Source organism: Octopus bimaculoides, chromosome 9, assembly GCF_046866305.1.
Source record: "Octopus bimaculoides isolate indiv1 chromosome 9, ASM4686630v1, whole genome shotgun sequence".
Classification (NCBI taxonomy): domain Eukaryota; kingdom Metazoa; phylum Mollusca; class Cephalopoda; order Octopoda; family Octopodidae; genus Octopus; species Octopus bimaculoides.
In genome coordinates, this window is record NC_142936.1 from 10,499,797 (window position 1) to 10,520,806 (window position 21,010).

The window sequence follows — 21,010 nt, forward strand, 5'->3', positions numbered from 1 at the left end:
TAGATTGTTAAACAATCCACTCACACGTTACCAGCTCATCAACAAAACAAAACAAAAAGACTAGCTTTCAAGTAATTTCCCAGTTTATTTTGCTTCTGTACAAGTAGTTTAATAAGCCTCAATCTATTCTTTATCAACCTTGCCAGTTGATTGTTTGGAACCTCGGAGACGACCAGTACGACGGGCAGCAATAAGACCGACCTGGAAAAGAAAAGAAAATTCCATTTAGAATACACCAGAATGAAAAATTCATTACCACTGTCTCAAAAGAACGGAGAAATATGCACATTAAATTTACTGCTTCCAATATATACATGGTCAATCAAGTGAAAAAATTCTCGAATAAATAAAATTCACAAAGAAATTACTTTATCAAAGCTCGAAGGTCAAACCCATTTCCTATTTCGAAGTTTAAATCATCAACAAAATTCAAGTCAGTGAAACATTATTCACCACCCTCAAGACATTTTCGACTACTGTCAGCTTCAACATAAGCAATTATTATTAATTGAGAAGATCTTAAGAAAGCAAGCTCCTCTAAGTCTCAATCACAAGATATCTCTTGAAATAAAAATATTTAAGTAACCTAGTTTCAGGCTAGAAGACTTACATTTTATTTAGCATGGAAAAATTAGGTTTAACTACATTTATCTACATTCAAGTAATAATACCTTATGCTGGATTATAGCAACCACAAACTGACAAGCTAATAAAACTGATTCCAGTCAACACACTCAGAGTATTAAACGTCTACACCAAAAGTTCAGGTCAAAGTGAAGAATTTTGTTACTCATCACAGCATGTCATTCTTCTCTGGGTTTTAATCACTGACTCGTCAAAGATGGTGCATCATCTTCTAGATTACATCAACTAGCGCTTGTATTTCTAAAAAGGCACGTGGTTTAGTGGCTACGGTATTTGGCTCGTGATTGTAAGGTCACGAGTTCAATTCCTAGCTGTGTTGTATCTTTGAACAAGACACCTTATTTCACACAGCTCCTGTCCACTCAGCTAGTATATAGGAGTTGCACCTGTAATTCAAAGGTGCCAGCCTTGTTGCACTATCTCCCTGATAACTGTATTAAGGATACACGTTTGTGGAGTGCTCAACCACTTGCACATTAATTTCCCAAGCAGGTTGTTCCGTTGATCAGATCAACTGGAACACCTGTGATTGTAAGTGACAGAAAGAAGAGTAAGGGAGCTTATAATTCTGAAAGAAGCCCAGTGCCAAGGGTTTCAGAGATGTTAGCAATGCAACTGATGTTAGGCAGACCAGTCATAAAAAAAAAAAACTGTTGGGAGAAAGACAAAATCTTACCAGGGAGATATCCCTCTGAATCCAGCCATCTCCATAAAATGGGAGAGGGGGGGGGGGGCAACAGAACATGCAGATTTATTTTATCCTAGTATTCCATTCCATTCCTTTATGGTATATCTGTTTTATGCACATTGAAGTCCACTTGTGCATACAATTCTAACAAGCTAAATAGTAGCTAATAAACCATTTTCTAAGATGACCAATCAAAATTTTATTTACTGGAATGAGACTTGCTTTGAGAGAAAAACCCTTTATCGTGTACTAAATTCTCAATTTTAAAATTCAAACATATAGGGTGGGGGTGTATTATAGAAATATAAAAAGATCAAATGACCCTAAACAATATCTGCTGCATTTGTTATAACACTAATTAGATTCCAGTCAACATACTCAGGGAATGAAGCTATCAACACTCAAAGATTCAGGTCAAAGTGAAGAATTATTTTCCTCATCACAGCATGTTTGGAAACAAATCAAAGAAATTATGAAGTTGAATAAACACTTCAAAATAAGCCTACTACTTCCCCCACTCAGCTGAAGGGGGTCTTGCTTGATGACCTCACTAGTGCTGGTGCCATGTAAAAAGCACCCATTATACCATAAAATGTTTTGGCATTAGGAAGAGCATCCAGCCAGAGAAACCATGTCAAAGCAGACATTACAACTTAGTGCACTCCTCTGGCATACCAGCTCCCGCCAAACCATCTGACCCACGACAGCAAGGAAAATGGATGTTTTTTTTAAAAAAATAGCACAAGACACCAAAATCAGCTTCAAATAATTCTACCCATCCAGGTGATATCAATCAGTCTAAATTACATATTCAACCCCTTAGCATTGAATCCGGTCATATCTGGCCCAAATATTCTACCTATTTAAACAAATAAAAACAACCAGATCCAATCTCTCACACCTACCCTGCAATGCCATTTGTAAAACATACAAATGCAGCATTGAAATCTTGAAGCTACAAGATGCGTCATTAATTAAAAACAAATACATAAGCAATACTTTTTACAGAGAAATCTGAATGCAAAAGTGTTGAGTAACCTAAGTGACCAGACTTAACAGACGGCCTCATCTGCATTAATAATATTCCCTCCAATGCAGGCCAGTGACAACCCCAAGAGTAGATTAAAAAAAAAAAAAAAAAAAAAAAAAGGAGTACCTTTCGTCCAGCTGATGTATCTCTCCGGACTGTTGAAGCTTTACCAATATGCTGATGGTTACCACCTCCGTGAGGATGCTCAACAGGCTGAGGAAGAAAGAAGGAAAAATATAAATTAATAAGTGATCAATAATACAAAAAGAGATTCAAACAGCAAAATCTGTAACTCAGAATTGATGTTTGGAAACTTACATTCATAGCAACACCTCGGACTTTTGGCCAACAGTTTTTCTTAGCTTTGTATTTATAATACGCACGACCAGCTTTCAGAAGTGGTTTGTCTATACGACCACCACCAGCAACAATACCTACAAATATCACAACAATCATGTGTAAGACAAAAATTAAAATAAAAAGCATAGGTAAATATTATGAACTGAAACTGTTTAGTTACATTGAAGCTCTGACGTCTGGGAACTAACTTGGTAAATCATCATCATCAAAACACCCACAAAATTATTAACCATTGTGCCAACAACCACCATGAGCTCCACAGCTCCCATGACTTTCAGAAACAAATAGGGTGGGGGTGTATTATAGAAATATAAAAGGATTAAATGACCCTAAACAATATCTGCTGCATTTGTTAAAACACTAATTAGATTCCAGTCAACATACTCAGGGAATGAAGCTATCCTAGTATTCCATTCCATTCCTTTATGGTATATCTGTTTTATGCACATTGAAGTCCACTTGTGCATACAATTCTAACAAGCTAAATAGTAGCTAATAAACCATTTTCTAAGATGACCAATCAAAATTTTATTTACTGGAATGAGACTTGCTTTGAGAGAAAAACCCTTTATCGTGTACTAAATTCTCAATTTTAAAATTCAAACATATAGGGTGGGGGTGTATTATAGAAATATAAAAAGATCAAATGACCCTAAACAATATCTGCTGCATTTGTTATAACACTAATTAGATTCCAGTCAACATACTCAGGGAATGAAGCTATCAACACTCAAAGATTCAGGTCAAAGTGAAGAATTATTTTCCTCATCACAGCATGTTTGGAAACAAATCAAAGAAATTATGAAGTTGAATAAACACTTCAAAATAAGCCTACTACTTCCCCCACTCAGCTGAAGGGGGTCTTGCTTGATGACCTCACTAGTGCTGGTGCCATGTAAAAAGCACCCATTATACTATAAAATGTTTAGTTACATTGAAGCTCTGACATCTGGCAACTGACTTGGTAAACACCCACAAAATTAATCATTGTGCCAACAACCACCTTGAGCACCTTTGAGCTCCCATGACTTTCAGAATCATGGAACAAACTACCTGCATCAGTTATTAGTTGCCAAGGCACTGCATCCTTTAAAACTTCCATGCTTCCTGAAATACACCAACACTACACCCGATATCCCCCCTCCATATGCATGCACATGTATATCACGACTCATACACTATTCACTTTCCTGACTTTTGTGCATAATTCTATGTACTACACACGCACTTTTGATAAGTTGTAGTGCACCTGAGCACTATACACAATTTCATTATTATTATTATTTAATTGTAATTCTGTTAAAGTTCACTGCCATTGTACCAGTTAATTTAATGAAGAACTTATGAACAGCAAATGCCGAAATTTTTCTTGTAAAAAGCAACATGCCCAACCGCACAAACCATATTTGTCAATGTCTACTCACCTATCATAGCACGATTGGTTGAAGGAACAACTTTCTTTGAGCCTGACGGTAGCTTGATGCGAGTCTTCCTGGTTTCCAAATTGTGTGAAATAACTGTAGCATAGTTGCCTGATGCTCTAGCTAGCTTTCCACGGTCACCTGTCTTCTCTTCCACACTACAGATAATGGTACCCTCAGGCATAGCACCGAGAGGAAGAATGTTTCCAACCTGTAGTGTAGCTTGAGAAAAAGAAAAGAAAAAAAAATCATAAAACTTTGAACAAAAACATATTTATACATTTAAGCATACATTCGGACTGATAAAAACAACTGTAGCATTTATGCTCTGCGGCAGCTTCAAAACAATATGGGTTTCCAATATTGGTACAAGGGAGAGCTGATCAACGAAATGTAGGCATCCCTGCATTACAGCCACCCCATGTATGGGGTTTCACGTTTACAAAAACTGCAAAGTATGACTACCAATTTTAGGATACTGTCTGTAATTTTGCCGTTTTTAAACTTATCACATTAGTGAAGGGGCAGTAAGGAATGAAAACTGAGGTGCAGACAAATTGCCATGTTCTTGGGAATGTAAACAAACCAGCACCAGTTGTCAAATGCTAAGAGAGAAATAAAAGACAAACACACACAGGTTCCAAATTTCCAATTACCAAATCCACCCTCAAGGCATTGGTTGCATCTGGGCTATAGTGGAAGACACTAGTCCAAGGTTCTATGCAGTGAGATTTATAGTGAATTTCATATGGGAGAGAAAAATCAACAACATTGCCGAAACAAGGCTAGAAACATCTACAGTGAAAACTATGACAAAGAGAAAATTAAGTCAACCATGTAAGAAGCTACACCACTGACTGCTCAGACCCTATTTTTTCATAACTTTAATGTAATGCTTAAAATGGTATGGCTCCTGATTAGATAAAGGACCAGATGCAACAAAACGTACAAACTAAGGTAATTATATATATATAGATAGATAGATAGATAAATAGATATGGCAATTTACAGACGAATATGTAAATGAAACTGAATGCTAATGGAAAACCTCTTCTGGTTTGTAAAGGACGATTTGAAAGGCTAAAGAAGCACTTGAATTTGCACAACATGACATGGTGTAACTCACCTAACCAGATCATTTACATGAGTTCACTCACACATTTGAGGAAATATATGCAAAGATCTAGACACTATTACAGAATTCCAAAACTGCAATGGAAGCGAAGGCAATGAAAGATAACTCTTGTTTTGATAAATACTTTGTTCAAATTCACACAAAATAAGTATTAGAGTATTTTCATTTGCTATATTAAATACATGGACAAAATAATATTTATTGTAATGAGAGTTGCCTTCCACCAATTCTGCTCCTATGTTTGCCCTGGAATTAAGAAACCAATATTTCTACAACCTGTCCAACATGGACAGATTTGCAATCAAGAATGTGAACCTCTGAACAAAAGAGGTGAGGAAAAAGTGAATACTATCTCAAAAGTAAAGTAATAGGATTTGAACTCACAACTAAGCCACAATTAGTTATGACATATACAAGTGCTCAATCAACCTATAACCATTACATTCTTTTTAATTAATATCTAAATTACATTTCTAGTCCACATTGTCAAGTTCCAAATATTCTTTACATACATTGAACATGACAGAATTTAATATTAAATGGTTAAGATAGTTTTTTAAAATTTCAAAAGCAAACTCACCTTTTTTGCCACAGTAAATGAATTGTCCAGTATATAATCCTTCTGCACAGACGAAGGTTTCAGTTTTTCGTTTGTAGCGGTAAGGATCTCTGAAGCTGACACGAGCTAGGGGAGCCCCGCGGCCAGGGTCATGGAGGATATCCTGCATTTACCAAAAAAAAAAAAAAAAAAAAGCATTTATAACAATTGGAGCAACTTTGTTTAAAAAACAAAAGTCACTATGGCATCTCATGTAATGGGGAACAAGATTAAAGTTGTATGGTTTTGACACCCACACTAATACCAAGCAAAATATAAAATCAGTCCCATGAATTTGAAATAACGTTGTAGATTTAATAAAGATTGTGATTTGACTCAGAAAACATAACATGATGTTAGTTCTCAGAAAAGAAAGGGACCTCTGTACTTAAGTAGGGCGGAGGTAAAGAACATGGACTGCACACCTTTTTGGTAGTGATGATTATACTTTTTCATTCGATTTTTATGAATGGTTTGCTGTAGACATTCAACCATTTTTGTCTTATTTAAGGGTGAACAAAGTTAATGAAATCGTAATTCTGTAAAATTAAGGGACCTCTGTATTTAAGTAGTACCGAGTAATCAATTATGATTTCCTTACATAACGACAACAGTTCTAATTCAAGATCTGGATTACAAAGAGTTGCTGAGATAGATACTAGTAACTGCTATACAATATCAAAACGAATGGGATAAAACTGAATAGAACTTACAAATATCGCACAAGCCGCTTATTAGAATAATAGCAAGCCAGTCGTAACAAAAATCGAAAACATTCTAAAATTATCCCATTTTAAAAGTTAATGAACTCTTGTGGGATTCTCTCAAATTAAAACACTCGATAACTTACCCGGACCACACCTTTGATAAAACCATGACGTTCTGCATAATCAATAGCACGAAGTTTAGCTGCACCTTTCCTGTGTTTGGTGTGGGCACGGAAGACGCTTCCAGCTCCCTTACGTTGGGACCTAATAACTCGTCCCATCTTGCGTCTGAAAAATATAGAACACCCAACATACGTGAAAATAAAGAAAGGAAAAAGAAAAAAATATTTACTGAACAGCCGACGAAATAAATATATAAGAAATTTTCACAATTCACACACATTTCGGCAAATTCAGTGAACACGTGACTACTGACGTTTCCGGTAGCGTCAATTCTTGGGTCCATATATTTTTGTTCTATATAGTAATTGCATTTTTGCAAGCTATCAAGCACATATTTTATTTGATTATTCATTATTTATCTTAGTTTAGCTGGAACCCCCACCTCTTTTTTTTAACGAAAACCGAACAAGAATTTCTAGTAAAAATCTGCATGGCGCCTACGGTGCACGACACGTAGCTAACATTTATTTCTCTCGTTTAGTCAAAATATTTGGTGGAACGAGGATATTCGTGAGAATGTAACAATTTGATTTAACTGCTGACAAAATAAAACATGTAGACTAACAGCAATAATCATTAGTACTGGAAACCCCCAACGGAATATGTACGGAAAACGAAATTTTGTAGGGGGGAGGGTCGGTATGTTTTCATCATTTTATAACTCCACACATTCTAAAAACACTGTAAATCACAATTGTTTGGTCATTTTTTTTTCCAACTCAACCTGTCTCTCCTCTCATACGACTTAAATGAATTGAAGCTCACACAAGTGGGATGTGTGAGAAACTAAACAGGTATTTTTTAAGTATCTATAAAAGGACAATTTCAATTAAGAGTATAGCAGTAGAAATTGAAAGAATGCCGATTCCCCCCTATCAGAGCAAGTCTGATGCAGCACCTTTTCCAATTAAAATGATAAATTTCTCGGGATAAGGCGGGTGAAAATTTCTTCACCTGGGGGAAGTCCTGATAAATAGATACCTGGGTAGAGATGGACTATATGTAATCTGAACCCCCCCCCGCCACTTATTTATTAATTTTTTTTTTACGGAATCCCACGTAAAATTCTGGAAAAAAATTTCAACCCCCCCCCACCAAGCAGGCTATTTACATGCTAGAAATAACAGCCAAATCTCACAAAACTAGTGTTAGGGTTAGGTTTACCCTGTGGATCTATATAAAAACCGGGGGGAGGGGTGAATCGAAATTTTGAAAATCTTTTTCCAGAATCGGATTCTCCATGGTCTGAAACATAGGATTCCGTAAAAAAAAAAAAAAATATTAGAAGGAGGGTATACCCAGATTACATATACTCCATCTCCACCGATACCTGAAGTGAAGGATAGCAACTGATGACTAGTAAACGAAGTGTCTCGAAGTGAAAGATAACGGAGTCATACCTTTGTCTCCAGTATGGTCTTTCGATATGCTAGAAATAGCAGCATATACAAACCATTCAACGAAGGAAATGAAAAATAAAAACGTATATAAAATTCAATTCGATAAGAATTGAATTTATTTCTGTTTGTATATTTTCTAATATTTCCTCGGGAAGGGATGTCATTATTTTGTTTTTCAGGGGTCGAAACATTATCAAAAAAAAAAAAAAGGAACATTGCACGAGACATCCAAGTTCGCCATCAACACACTGCAATGGCCAAGTAGGGTCACATCGACATCCTGTGGGATATATATTGTACGAGGGTTCAGGTCACAACTATCCCGTCCTATTTCCAGGCTTTGTCCATCTAAGACTACATTATCTAATGTGTTCTTCCATATTCCAGACGGTCGAGTCATTTGAGCGAAACTTCGCTACTATTTCTAGCAACTCTTCGCATACAAGCAGTCACGTTTTTTAATTCATCCGCCATTTAAAGCCAGGGAAAAAGGAAGAAATAATTATCTAGTTTAATTCTGTAATAGCTATCTTCTTAGTACTGAGCGAATGCAAACTACATTTAAAAATAACCAGAATAGCATTTATAGACAGAAGTAATGCACATATATATTATGAAATATATAAAATTAAGCCAGTGAGATTACAAAATCGAGGCGATTTTAAATATATTTAACACATAAAGAAAGGAAAAAGTGTTATATGTATTTTTTAACGGTATGGAATATGCGCCATGACGACTGATGAACGAATAATCATCTGGACTCGTGTAATATAAAAAGGTTAGATATATAGCCACAAAAGTAATCATGTAAAAAATTCTACCTCAAAAATATTTATGAATGTTAGTACAATCAAATTAACAGATTTTTAAGATTAAAGAAACTATAAAAATGCTGATGTTAACAGATAAACACGAGGCACTAAAATTTTACTCACCACAACGTATACGAGTTAATCTAAGAAAGGAAGTAGCAGAGTTACATGCGCGTTGACTTCTACTTCCCGTGTTTAGTTTCGTATTTTACTAACGCAGAATTCAGAGAAAAATTTACATTTATATAAAAGAACAAAACATGTATAAAATAAATATTTTTAAAATTAATTGTGAAAGCCGTATATTATGATCGCGTTTAATGTTTCGTACATATTGTTATCATAATCAGTGGGTCCCAAACACGTACAGCGTATTGTTACCTGCTCTTTATGTTATCAGCCGGTTATTGCTATTTAAAAATACTGTACACCAAACTGATCCTAATAAGCGGTTCCATGCACGTTTGGTTGTGTAGTAAGTTTACTTTCCAGCCGCATGCTTCTTGTTTCAGTCTCACAGCATGGTACCTTGGCAAGTATCTTCTGCTATAGACACGGGCCAACCATAGCCTTCTGAGCGAGTTTGGAAGAAGCCTGTTGTATGCATATATGTGTGTGTGTGTTTTTTTTCTCCTTGTCTTGTCATTGTCATACAAATGGTGCCATTCATTTCCAATATTTTGCAAGAACCAGTCTGACCGGGGGGGATGGGATATTACCTTGCTTATATACAAGTGAAGGTTGGCGACAGAAAGGGCATCCCAGCTGTAGAAAATCTGTTTCAACAAACTCCATCTGAGCTATGCAAGCTTTGAAAAATGGCCATTGAAATGGTAATGATTATATATGTATATATAAACCTACATAAACCTAAAAGACATAATTAAAGGGTACTACTAAAGCAGCGCGGGATCGAACGCGCAGTCGCGCGTCCGCGCTAGCTAGTCTTGAGTGGTCGATCCTAACCCTAACCCTATCCCTAACCCGCGTGTGCAAATGAATACGTGTTTAGGGTTAGGGTTAGGGTTAGGATCGACCACTCACGACTAGCTAGTGCGGACGCGCGACTGCGCGTTCGGGTCCGCGCTGCTTTAGTAGTACCAATTAAAGTACATTCTAATGAAAGAGATCAAAGCGAAATTCTAATGTCACTGTCAAATTTTTCCTTGTAAAAAGTAAATAGATCTGCATTCTGCTTAAAAGTAATGAGTAATCCTTTCTTGTTCTCTGGGACAACCTACTGAAAGCTATGGACCAAATTCGTGGCCAGTGCAGAGTGATAGAAAACTTAGAATGACATGGTGGTAGAAGAGTGCAGTAGTCAGAGCTATAAAAGTAAAAAGATAGACCTGGATGGATTGGAAGAATGGGAGTAGGAGAGAAATATACTTGGTAGCAACAAGAAAAAGCTAGATGACAGTTTTACATAGTGAAAAGAGAAGCAGAATGGAAAAGGTTTGCCAATGTTCTGCAGCAGAGGGGGAGGGGGCAGCCAATTCGCCCCCCTCCCCCTCCCGAACCAAAATAAGGAGCTCAAGGTACTTGATTCCACGCAAAAAAATCCGAGTTTTCTTTCTTTTTTTTTTTTATCTTAGTGAAAATCGTGCAGATGCTACTCTGAAAAATTACCTATATATTATTTATGTGATCTTTTTCTAGCACACTCGTATATATTTTTATATAAATTTTATATAAACATATGCAATAATCCTTGAGATCCCAGATATTTTTTCTGAATCTCCCTGATTCTTTTAATGTGCTAGTTACCTGGTATTAAATTGATATTAATTAATATCCAATTTTTTACCCCATTGTTTAATTTATATATATATATATTGGTAATCTTCAAGTTTAGGGGGATAAAAAAATAAATAAAAATATTCAAGGGAAATAACTGAACGACTTACCAGTATTATCCGTTTTCTTCTAGCTGTTTATAAATAAATCACACCCTAATCCTAACCCTAACGTCAATCAAATCACGTGTGTGATTTATTTATAAACAGAGATGTACAGAGAATACTGGTAAGACGTTCAGTTACTTCCCTTGAATATTTTTATTTATTTTTTTATTCCCCTAAACTTGAAGATTACCTATATATTTATGTATGTGTGTGTGAATATATATATATTTATGTATGTGAGTGTGAATATATATATGTATATATACACGGTTTGTCAAGTCCTCATTAAAGCACATGTATCATTAAAAAAATAAACAATGTTATATAGGAAGTGATCAGAGTTACGGCCCTTATTTCCCTTACTCGAATTATTTACGTTGAACCGTCACTGTGAAACGACGACCGAGGTATAGTCTCTGTTTTTTACCTTTTTATCTAATTAATAACACCAAACTGCATAATTTCTGTTTTGTACATCACCTTTTTGTCCCTTTAAGAATATATATTTGATATACCTTAACGGACTCTTCAAACATTTTCCTTTTCTTTTTTTATATATATATGTAATAACATGTGGAAGCGGTATTAACATGGTTTGATAATGTTCAATGCTGGTTGCGAAAGGTTTCGTTAAATTTTTACCTTTAAGCAAATAAAACCATAATTAAACATACCCATCCAAAACCCCTTTGGTTTCAACTCATCCGAAATCGCCTCTGGTTCTATGATACAAACTTTCTGTTGTAAAGTAATCTGAATTAAAGCCTTTAGTCCATATTTCATGTTAATTGAAGTTCCAAACACCAGCTTGATAACGACGACTGTTTTAATAAATTCTTTACTATTTCCGAAATTAATTAAAGCAAAAGCAGTGTAATTCAACAGAAATATGGTAACAAAAGGTTTAACTATTTCTTAGTGACATATAGCGAGTCGTATGAGGAAAACATTACGATGTAGTGAGTGATGTATAGGAAAAAGCGACCATATCGAAAATTTGAATTAGCGGCTGGACATGATAAAAACAGTTATGTCGTTTTCTCTCAGTAAGTTTGTTCTTTAAGCAATCATTTTGTGATGGATTCGCTGAGAAAGTTAAGATATTTTAAGGAGGATGAGAAATGCTTATGTTGGTTACATATACGGATGATCGTCTCAAACTTTGTGGTAGGTTTATGGCGAGCACAAGTCAGTAAATTGTTCTGATTATTTTCATTTTGAAATATAGCGCTTCTATGTATGTATACATATGTATATGACTATTTGTGTGTTTTATGCATATATATGTGTGCATGGATATGTGTACGTACATATATATAGTGTGTGTATGTATATATGTATATGCATATATTGGTGTGAATATATATATGTATGAATGTGTGTGTACGAATATGTTTGGTGTATACATGTGTGTGTGTATATGTATATATATATACATATACATAGTGTATATATATATATATATATATATATATATATATATATATATATATAGTTTTAGGGAAAAGAACCAAGGTTCATGAACTCATCGATGAAAATCCACTATCACATATAGAAAAATTATTAATTAAAAGCACAATAAATTGATTTTAATTGAGTTTATACCTGTAATTTTGGATTTTATCCCTAATCTTATATATATATATAGACAGATAGATATATAATTATATACACACACACACACACATCCTGTGTATGTTTTCTTTAGACATTATTGTCAACTATCATGGCGTCGTCGATATTATGATTTTTAATGCTTCAATTTAATGATGCCACCATACTAATTACATCTTAGATAAACTGAAGTCGGAAGACAAATAATTAAAGTCAAGCAGATTATCTCAACAAGTCGTTAATAATTAGTTCTACCCCTGTTTTGAAATTGTCTAAGGTGAACCACGTGTAGGCTAAATGTAAACAAGGTTTATACAGCCGAAGTTTTGGACCTGGCTGTTTCTTCGAAGCCCCATGCGTCGTAGGAAAGGAAAAGGATGTAGAAGAGTTGTGGGGTGCCAAAATATATACATAAATCTTTTTCAAAAATTTGAAATTTGTTATGGAAAAACCCCCCCATCGAAACCGCGAGATTCATAATTTCCACTTAAAGAACACAGGAAATAAAGTACCCTTTATGTGGTGGCGGGACTTTGAGGTCGTTTTTGCAGACTACGCCCTATATGTGAAAGTCAAACTGATTTCTCAAACGTGTGTGCATATATGGTGGAGATGGAGTATATGTAATCTGGGTATACCCCCCCCCCCCTTTTAAATTTTGTTATTTTTACGGAATCCTATGTTTCAGACCCTGGAGAATCCGATTCTGGAAATTTTTTTTCAAAATTTCGACCCCCCCCCCCCCGGTTTTTATATAGATCCACAGGGTAAACCTAACCGTAACCCTGATCCTAACCCTAACCCTAACACTACCTTAAAAAATCTCTAATGCTCTCGTTTTGCGGGTTACGGTCATGTTGACGAAATTTAATTGTCCAAGTTATGGTTAATCACCCCCATATAACCCTTTATAATTTTTTTGGGGGGGGAAATTTTCAGAAAATATTTGCGAAATTTGTCTTCTACACACGGGTATACATAGGATTATGTCGAGTGTGTGATTCTAAGGGCCAGTTAGCTGTTAGTTTTGGCACATCTCACGACTACCTGATACCTTCCTCGTTTCTTTGTCACTGACATGTTTTGATATTTATTTTTCACTATTTTCACCCCATAAACACATGTAATGAAATAAAAAATAAGCGTTTAGAACGGTTATATGCTTTGCTTAAAACAGGATACCGCCATTTATTTAATACGCTGTCAGCATTTCTAAATACCGACCTTTTTTTTTTTATAAAGCGTTCCTATCATGACCGTCCCACCTTTTTTGGCTTAAATATGGTAAATTTTAATGCTCTACTTCCTCACTCGAGACTATGTTTCTTCGTAACTCTTTAGATAATGCATATAAAGTAAAGTAATCAGTCGCCTTTTTCCCCATTTGGAACCGTTTTCTGTTTCAGAGCTTGGGCTGTGGGTTTTTTTATTATGTATGTTATATAAATATATATATATATATATATATATACACACATCCACACATGTGCGTGTGTCCATGTCACCTCAAACCACAACTTCGCAATACAGTTAGCTTTGTATAGTTCCTGAATATATTCCTCTGCGCCCTCTAAGATACTTAACTCTAAAGACAAGACTGCTAAGTTATGGGGACGTAAACAAACCAATACAGGTCATTAAACAGTGATAGGGAACAAACACAAAAGCACAAATATATGAGTGTGTGTATGTGTATAATTTATATATATATCGTTGACCACTACCTTAATCCCCTGAGATTGCAGATATTATTTCTGAATCTCTTTGATTCTTTAGATGTGCTGGCCTCCTGATAATTAATCGATATTAATTAATATATGATTAATTACCATATTTTATAATAATGTATATATATATATATATATATATCTATATCTACACTCTCTGAGTGGTTGGCGTTAGGAAGGGCATCCAGCTGTAGAAACTCTGCCAAATTAGATTGGAGCCTGGTGTAGCCATCTGGTTGCACCAGTCCTCAGTCAAATCGTCCAACTCATGCTAGCATGGAAAGCGGACGTTAAACGATGATGATGATGATGATGATATATCAGGTCATACCATAAGTTCTATCTGAATTTTGAATAAAGAAAACAAATTTAATTGAAATTTAATCATCAATGTACTTTCCCTGATTATCTATGACTTCCTTCCCAAATGATTCTATAAACTACGAAGGAGCAATGTCAGGAGAATAAGTTGGATGAGGAATTTTTTCCCAATCAAGCTCTTCGATTCACTAAAGCAGGTCTTTTTTTCTTCAAAACTTGGTTCAAACGCTCCAATTGCTGACAGTAGACTTGAGCATTGATTGTAGCTTTAGGTGATAACAATTCAAAGTGAATTACTCCTTTGCAATCCCACCAGATAGAGAGAAGAACCTTTTTCCCATGAAGTTCCCTTCTCGGTTGTGGTTGAGTACTTTCCTTTTTACCAAGCCACTGTTTACGACATTTAACATTTTGATAGAAGATCCATTTTCGTCACCAGTCACAAGTCTATCCAAAAAGGATGAGACAAGTTTGTGAGAATGGAGAGTAGAGCAGATGTCAACTCGGGATTTGCGGTTGCTTTCGGACAATTCATGAGGCACCCATTTTCCAAGTTTAGGAACCTTTCCAAGTTGTTGAAGATGATGATGAACAGTTGTATGGTTTGAACTAAGCTTTATTGCCTTGCCTCAAGGAGCTTATCATCAAACTCAACTGGACGTCCTGTTTGACCTTCATCTTCAAGGCTGAAATCTCCACTTCTGAATTTTACAAACCATCTTCTGCAAGTTCTTTCATTCAAGTATTCTTTCTCATAAACTGAGTGTATGTTTCAAGTCACTTTGGCTGCTTTCCTTTTTTGATTCTATTATTCTGTAAAATAATATTTAATTAGTTTAAATGTACACAAATGCATAAACGCAGTGGGACGGAACCCAGAACCATGTGGTTGGTAAGCAAGCTACTTACCACACAGCCACGGATTAAAACAAAGTAACATTGGCATATAAAATATGATTTTGATGATGACATTACTTCTTTCGTAGGTTTTTTTTAATATATTTATTATAATAATGATAATTTAAGTTATTCTGTTATTGCATGAAATACATTTTTTTTGCATTATTTCTTAACCATCATTTTAAAAAGATTGACATGTCACTTATGTTTTTTTGTTTTTTTTTTTTTCTCTTGTCTAGAACAAAATGGAGAACTTTGCACGAGGTGGTCGGGGTGCCACCTTGCTACAAGCCCTAAAAAAGAAGCAAGAAATGGTAAGTATCTTTTATCCTTTGTATTAGTCATTGGACACCTGCCATGCTGGGGCATCACCTTGAATGATTTTTATTGAACAAATCAACCCCAGTACTTTTGTTTTTTTATAAATCTGGTACTCATTCTATTGTTATCTTTTACTGAACTGCTAAGTTATGCGGAACATGAACAAACCAACACCAGTTGTTAAATAATAGGTTGGGGAGAAACCGCAAAAATGCACACACACACACACACACATATATATGTATATGTGATAGGCTTCCACACAATTTCTGTCTACGAAATTCTTTTCTATTCTAGGCACAAGGCCTGAAATTTTGGGGGAGGGAGCCAATTGATTAGATAGACCCCCACCAGTACGCAACTGGTACTTAATTTATCGACCCTGAAAGGATGAAAGGCAAAGTCGACCTCGGTAGAATTTGAACTCAGAATGTAAATACAGACAAAACACCACTAGGCATTTCGCCTGGTGTGCTTAACGTCTCTGCCAGCTCGCCACCTTATCTGTCTACCAAATTCATTTATTGGTTAGTAGAAGACACTTGCTCGAGGTAAAATGCATTGGGACTGAACCTGAAACCACATGATTGCAAAGCGAGCTTCTTAGCTACACATGGCTGAGCTATAAAGTGATGCATCTATAAATACATTTTGTACATTGATAAAATTGAGAAGCATATTAATAACTGTAGGTTAATGTTAAAGACTGAAAACCACATGATCATAAGTTCAAACTTTAGTCCCTGGGCACATCATTTTGCTTGAGCCAGGTTGTCTCATCATCATCATCATCATCATATGTTGACTTTTCTATGCTTGCATGGGTTAGACGAAATCTGTTGAGCCAAATTTTTTACTGCTGGACACCCTTCCTGCATCCATGTATTCTCTCTTACAAATGAATTGTTTCTTGATGTAGTAAATCTTTGCTATTTCCAGCAAAAATCTGCTGATTTATCCCGTTTTGGACGTGGCCTTGCCTTAACACGGGCAATGGAAGCCTGTGCATTGAAAGAACAGTCAGGTATGTTCAGATTCTTTCTTAACAGTTTTGTATTATTATTATTATTATTATTATTATTAGGCCAAGTTATGATGTATAGAATATAGGTATTCGTTTCTTTTCATTTTGTTATAATATAAAATTTAAGCATTTTACATCTTAATAAAGAATTTTATCTTTGTATGAAGGCCAGCCCCTATGAGCTGTGCATAAAAAATTATGTGGTATATATATATATAAATAAATAGAATTTTAATCAGTCGGATTAAAATTAAAATTCTATTTATTTATTTATGATGCAATGATTGCATTTTTCAATTAAATAGAGCCACTTGAAACGGTTGTACTGCATCACTTTTTGATATCTTGTTGCTTACTCTTTTACCAGTTTTACTCATTTAGCTGCAGCCATGCTGGAGCACTAACCATACAAATCAACTTATTTCTTAAGCCTAGTACGTAGTCTGTTGGTTTGTTTTCTTGAACCACTAAGTTAAGGGTACACAAACATACCAGCACCAGTTGTCAAGCAGTGAGGTGGGTACAAACACAGACACAAAATCACACACATATAATTGGGTTGGCAAGAAAGTAATTTCATTTTTCGCAAATAGAGAACTAGTTCATCATCATCATCATCATCATCACCGTTTAACGTCCGCTTTCCATGCTAGCATGGGTTGGACGATTTGACTGAGGACTGGCGAACCAGAAGGTTGCACCAGGCTCCAATCTGATCTGGCAGAGTTTCTACAGCTGGATGCCCTTCCTAACGCCAACCACTCCGAGAGTGTAGTGGGTGCTTTTACATGCCACCGGCACGAAGGCCAGTCAGGTAGTACTGGCAACGGCCACGCTCAAAATGGTGTATTTTACATGCCACCTGCACAGGGGCCAGTCCAGCGGCACTGGCAACGATCTCGCTCGAATGTCTTTACACGTGACACCGGCACAAGTGCCAGGAAGGCGATGCTGGGCACAGGTGCCATGGTTGAACTATGTAAAACATTAGAGAAAGAAATGTAGCTGTTTCTTGCAATAAAATCATCTAAAGCAAAATTTTTCCGTGGGCCACTAAAATACTACCATGGACCCCCCAATTTACTATTTTGCTTGTGTGAACGTCAAAATCTTATATGGACCTTGCTTAAGAACCATAGGTTGAGACTGTTGCAGCATGAAAAACAAACTCTTATATCTGTGATGAATGATGTTGCTTTAACTTCAGAATGTCATCCATGCAGTATAGTAAAACCAGTAGTCACTTACCATTCAGTTGAGAGATTTTTGTTGAAACAGTGTTGTTTCCTAACATTATTTTGTGTATTTTCAGATTCTGAGAGTCCATTTCCAGAACCTCTCTTGCCTGCTACTGTGCCCATAGGTCGTGGATTGGCAGCAATGCAAGCTTTGACTAAGTAAGTTAAATATATATTTTATGTTTTTATCTAGGAACACTGCTTTAACTCTTTTGCATTTAAACCAGCCATTATTTTTATTTATGGGCCCGGTTTCTATGGCATATGTGTTCCCCTACAGCTGGACAGGATGCCAGTCCATCGCAGCTTTACTCAAGAAACAAGAAGAAAGAGTGAGAGAAAGTTGGGGCGAAAGAGTACAACAGGGGTCGCCACCCCCCCCCACCCCCCCCCCCCTGCTGGATCGTTGTGGAGCTTTATGTGTTTTCGCTCAATAAACACACACAATGCCTAGTCTGGGAATCGAAACCGCAATCCTCCAACCGCGAGTTCACTGCCCTAACCACTGGGCCATATTTGGTCAAAATGTCCTACTTGTTTTATCTTCAAATCAGTCAGATCTGGCCTCTCACACCTACCCTACAATGTCATTTAAAAAATAAGCAATCACATTTACTATGGAAAATGCAATGTGGTTAATACTTCATAGTAGTTTGACTTGTATTCCTTTATATTGAAGATCATTTCTTCCTGTTTTCCTAGACCATCAATATATATGTTGTAGCCAGTATATGATACAATAGCAGTTTTAGTATATTAATGTGCATGTTCTGGCTAAGACATTAAACTGCAGCTGGTGGTGAAGATCCAGCTCAGGAGTACAGGAATTTTTAGGGAGTATGGATACCTCATTGTCACCCCTTGTGGCCCTGAGTGATAGTAGCTATCAGGGCCTTAGTTATCTGGTACTGTTGTATGGCTGTAGTATCTTAGAAGGTAGGGCTAAAACCCAATGATATCTTAAGTGATAACTGTGTGACAGGTGGTTTTACTATAAGGATGCCTCAAGTAAGTTGATCATCTTTTATGTTATTTTTTGTTTCCATTTAGTGCTGCCAAAAAACAACCCATTGAAAGACCTTTGGGTTCCTCTTTATCATCAAATGCTCCAGCTGTTGGTAAAAATAGCTCGCAAGAACTCTCAAGACAAAGCAGTGTTTCAGTTGAAGACCTCTATTCTCCACAGCACGACCTTTCTGAATCGCACAGAGGCACCAAAGGTAAAAAGTAAGTGTTGCAAGTATTTTTTTCATTGTGATTTTTTTTTTTTTAATAGATATACAGCAAGATACCTATATCTGGGCCCTCCCCCACTATACCTTAAACCTCTCAACTTGCACAAAGCCCCTCCCTTCCCATACTACCCCACTCCCAGTTGATGGGGTGCTTCTCTTGCAAGCTACTTGGTAATCCTGTTGGTGCTGGTGCCACATGGAATGCAGTGGTGATGGTGCCACATAAAATGCACTGGTGATGGTGCCATATAAAAAGCGCTGGTGATGGTGCCACATAAAATGCACTGGTGATGATGCCACATAAAATGCACTGGTGATGGTGCCACATAGAATGCACTGGTTATGGTGCCACATGGAATGCAGTGGTGATGGTGCCACATAAAATGCACTGGCGATGGTGCCATATAAAAAGCACTGGTGATGGTGCCATGTAAAAAGCACTGGTGATGGTGCCATGTAAAAAGCACTGGTGATAGTGCCACATAGAAAGCATTGTTGATGGTGCCACATAGAAAGCATCGTTGATGGTGCCACATAAAAAGCACCAGCACTGATGATGTTGCCATGGAAAAAACACCCAGTACACTCTGTCAAGTGTTTGGCTGTAGAAGTTAAACCAAAACAGACTATGGAACCTGGTGCAGCTCCTGGCCTTGCCGCATCCTGCCAAACTATCCAACCTATGGTGGCATGGGAAATGGATACATGAGGATGATACAACCGCTGCCAACTGTCATGTTACCATAGCAACTTAGCATAGTGGTTGTCCTTGGATCAAGTCATGTCACTCCTTGCAATAATACCTATTAATACCTGGCTCCAGCTATAGCTAAGCATTGTGGAATGAAAATGCCTTTTCTTTTAAATTCCATATCCATACTGAGTATGGATATGGAATTTTCTGTGAAAACATGTCTTGTCATTGAATAATATTACCTTACTCAGGAACAGGTGAGGGTTGGTGACTGGAAGGGCATCCAGCTATAAAAAAAATTCCCCGTAAATTCTGTCTGACCCATGTAAGCATGGAAAAATGGACATTAAAACAATGATGATAACGAACTTCGTCATTTTATATCTGCTTGTTTTTAAATTTAAGATATTACAGGTGATTAATTAAAAGCTAGAGGTGTATTGAATCAACACTGAATTATTGTTTTAAACGTGAATCTTTTACTGTTGTTACAATTGTCTGTGTTATGACATTGATATCATATCTTTACAGGATACCACTGTCTGCTAATTATATAAGAATTAAGACTAGAAACGAAGGAGTGTTCCAGTACCATGTGTCATTTAACCCTGAAATCGACAGCAAAAGCGTTCGCTACAAGATGTTGTATGAACATACTGATGTAACAGGCAAAACTCGAGCCTTTGATGGCGCAATACTTTACCTTCCAATTAAATTACCAAATCAAGTGAGTAGTGTCTTTTACTTTAACTTATTTCAGTATTGGACACTGACCATGTTGGAGCATTGCTTTGAAATGTTTCAGACAAACAAATCACCACCCACTTCAAACCCAGGCTACATATGCCCCTGATAATCGGTGGCGAATTGGTCAGCGAATCCTCTGCAACAATTGATGGTAAAATTAGCTGCTACAGATCACACGGTATCCCAAAGTGTGTATGCATGTGACCAGGGACCATGCTAATGATAGATTCCTGTGGTGTAAAAAATCTATCTTGCTGTGGAAAAGGGATGGCAAAAGTGCAATAGAGAGAGAGAGCAAGATTC

At 36.4% G+C, this 21,010-nt stretch overlaps 2 protein-coding genes across 5 annotated transcripts in view; one reads left to right on the forward strand and one right to left on the reverse strand.

The window, feature by feature from the left end:
* Nucleotides 1–65: 65 nt before the first annotated feature.
* Nucleotides 66–10,988, reverse strand: LOC106871665 (large ribosomal subunit protein uL2). 3 transcript variants are annotated; one of them, XM_089357126.1, is made up of 7 exons: nt 10,890–10,988; nt 6,728–6,872; nt 5,860–6,001; nt 4,148–4,366; nt 2,682–2,797; nt 2,490–2,576; nt 66–201 (listed from the first exon to the last, which is right to left on the reverse strand). In XM_089357126.1, exons 2-7 carry the CDS (start codon nt 6,863–6,865, stop codon nt 124–126), a joined length of 780 nt encoding a protein of 259 aa, XP_089213252.1. In that variant the 5' UTR covers nt 6,866–6,872; nt 10,890–10,988; the 3' UTR covers nt 66–123. The 3 variants fall into 3 exon arrangements, with proteins under 3 accessions (XP_089213252.1, XP_014773735.1, XP_089213253.1); XM_014918249.3 differs by lacking the exon at nt 10,890–10,988 and adding an exon at nt 9,106–9,134; XM_089357127.1 differs by lacking the exon at nt 10,890–10,988 and adding an exon at nt 8,992–9,134.
* Nucleotides 9,349–21,010, forward strand: part of LOC106871663 (piwi-like protein 1) — a 31,633-nt gene continuing 19,971 nt past the window's right edge. Inside the window, exons 1-6 of one of the 2 annotated variants that reach the window (XM_014918246.3) lie at nt 9,349–9,815; nt 15,688–15,762; nt 16,709–16,793; nt 18,106–18,190; nt 19,082–19,258; nt 20,492–20,687. In XM_014918246.3, the coding sequence (XP_014773732.1) occupies nt 9,801–9,815; nt 15,688–15,762; nt 16,709–16,793; nt 18,106–18,190; nt 19,082–19,258; nt 20,492–20,687 (633 nt within the window). In that variant the 5' untranslated portion in view covers nt 9,349–9,800. Of the gene's footprint in view, nt 9,816–11,164; nt 11,294–15,687; nt 15,763–16,708; nt 16,794–18,105; nt 18,191–19,081; nt 19,259–20,491; nt 20,688–21,010 lie in introns of those variants that run through there. The other variant, XM_014918247.3, reaches the window with a different exon arrangement.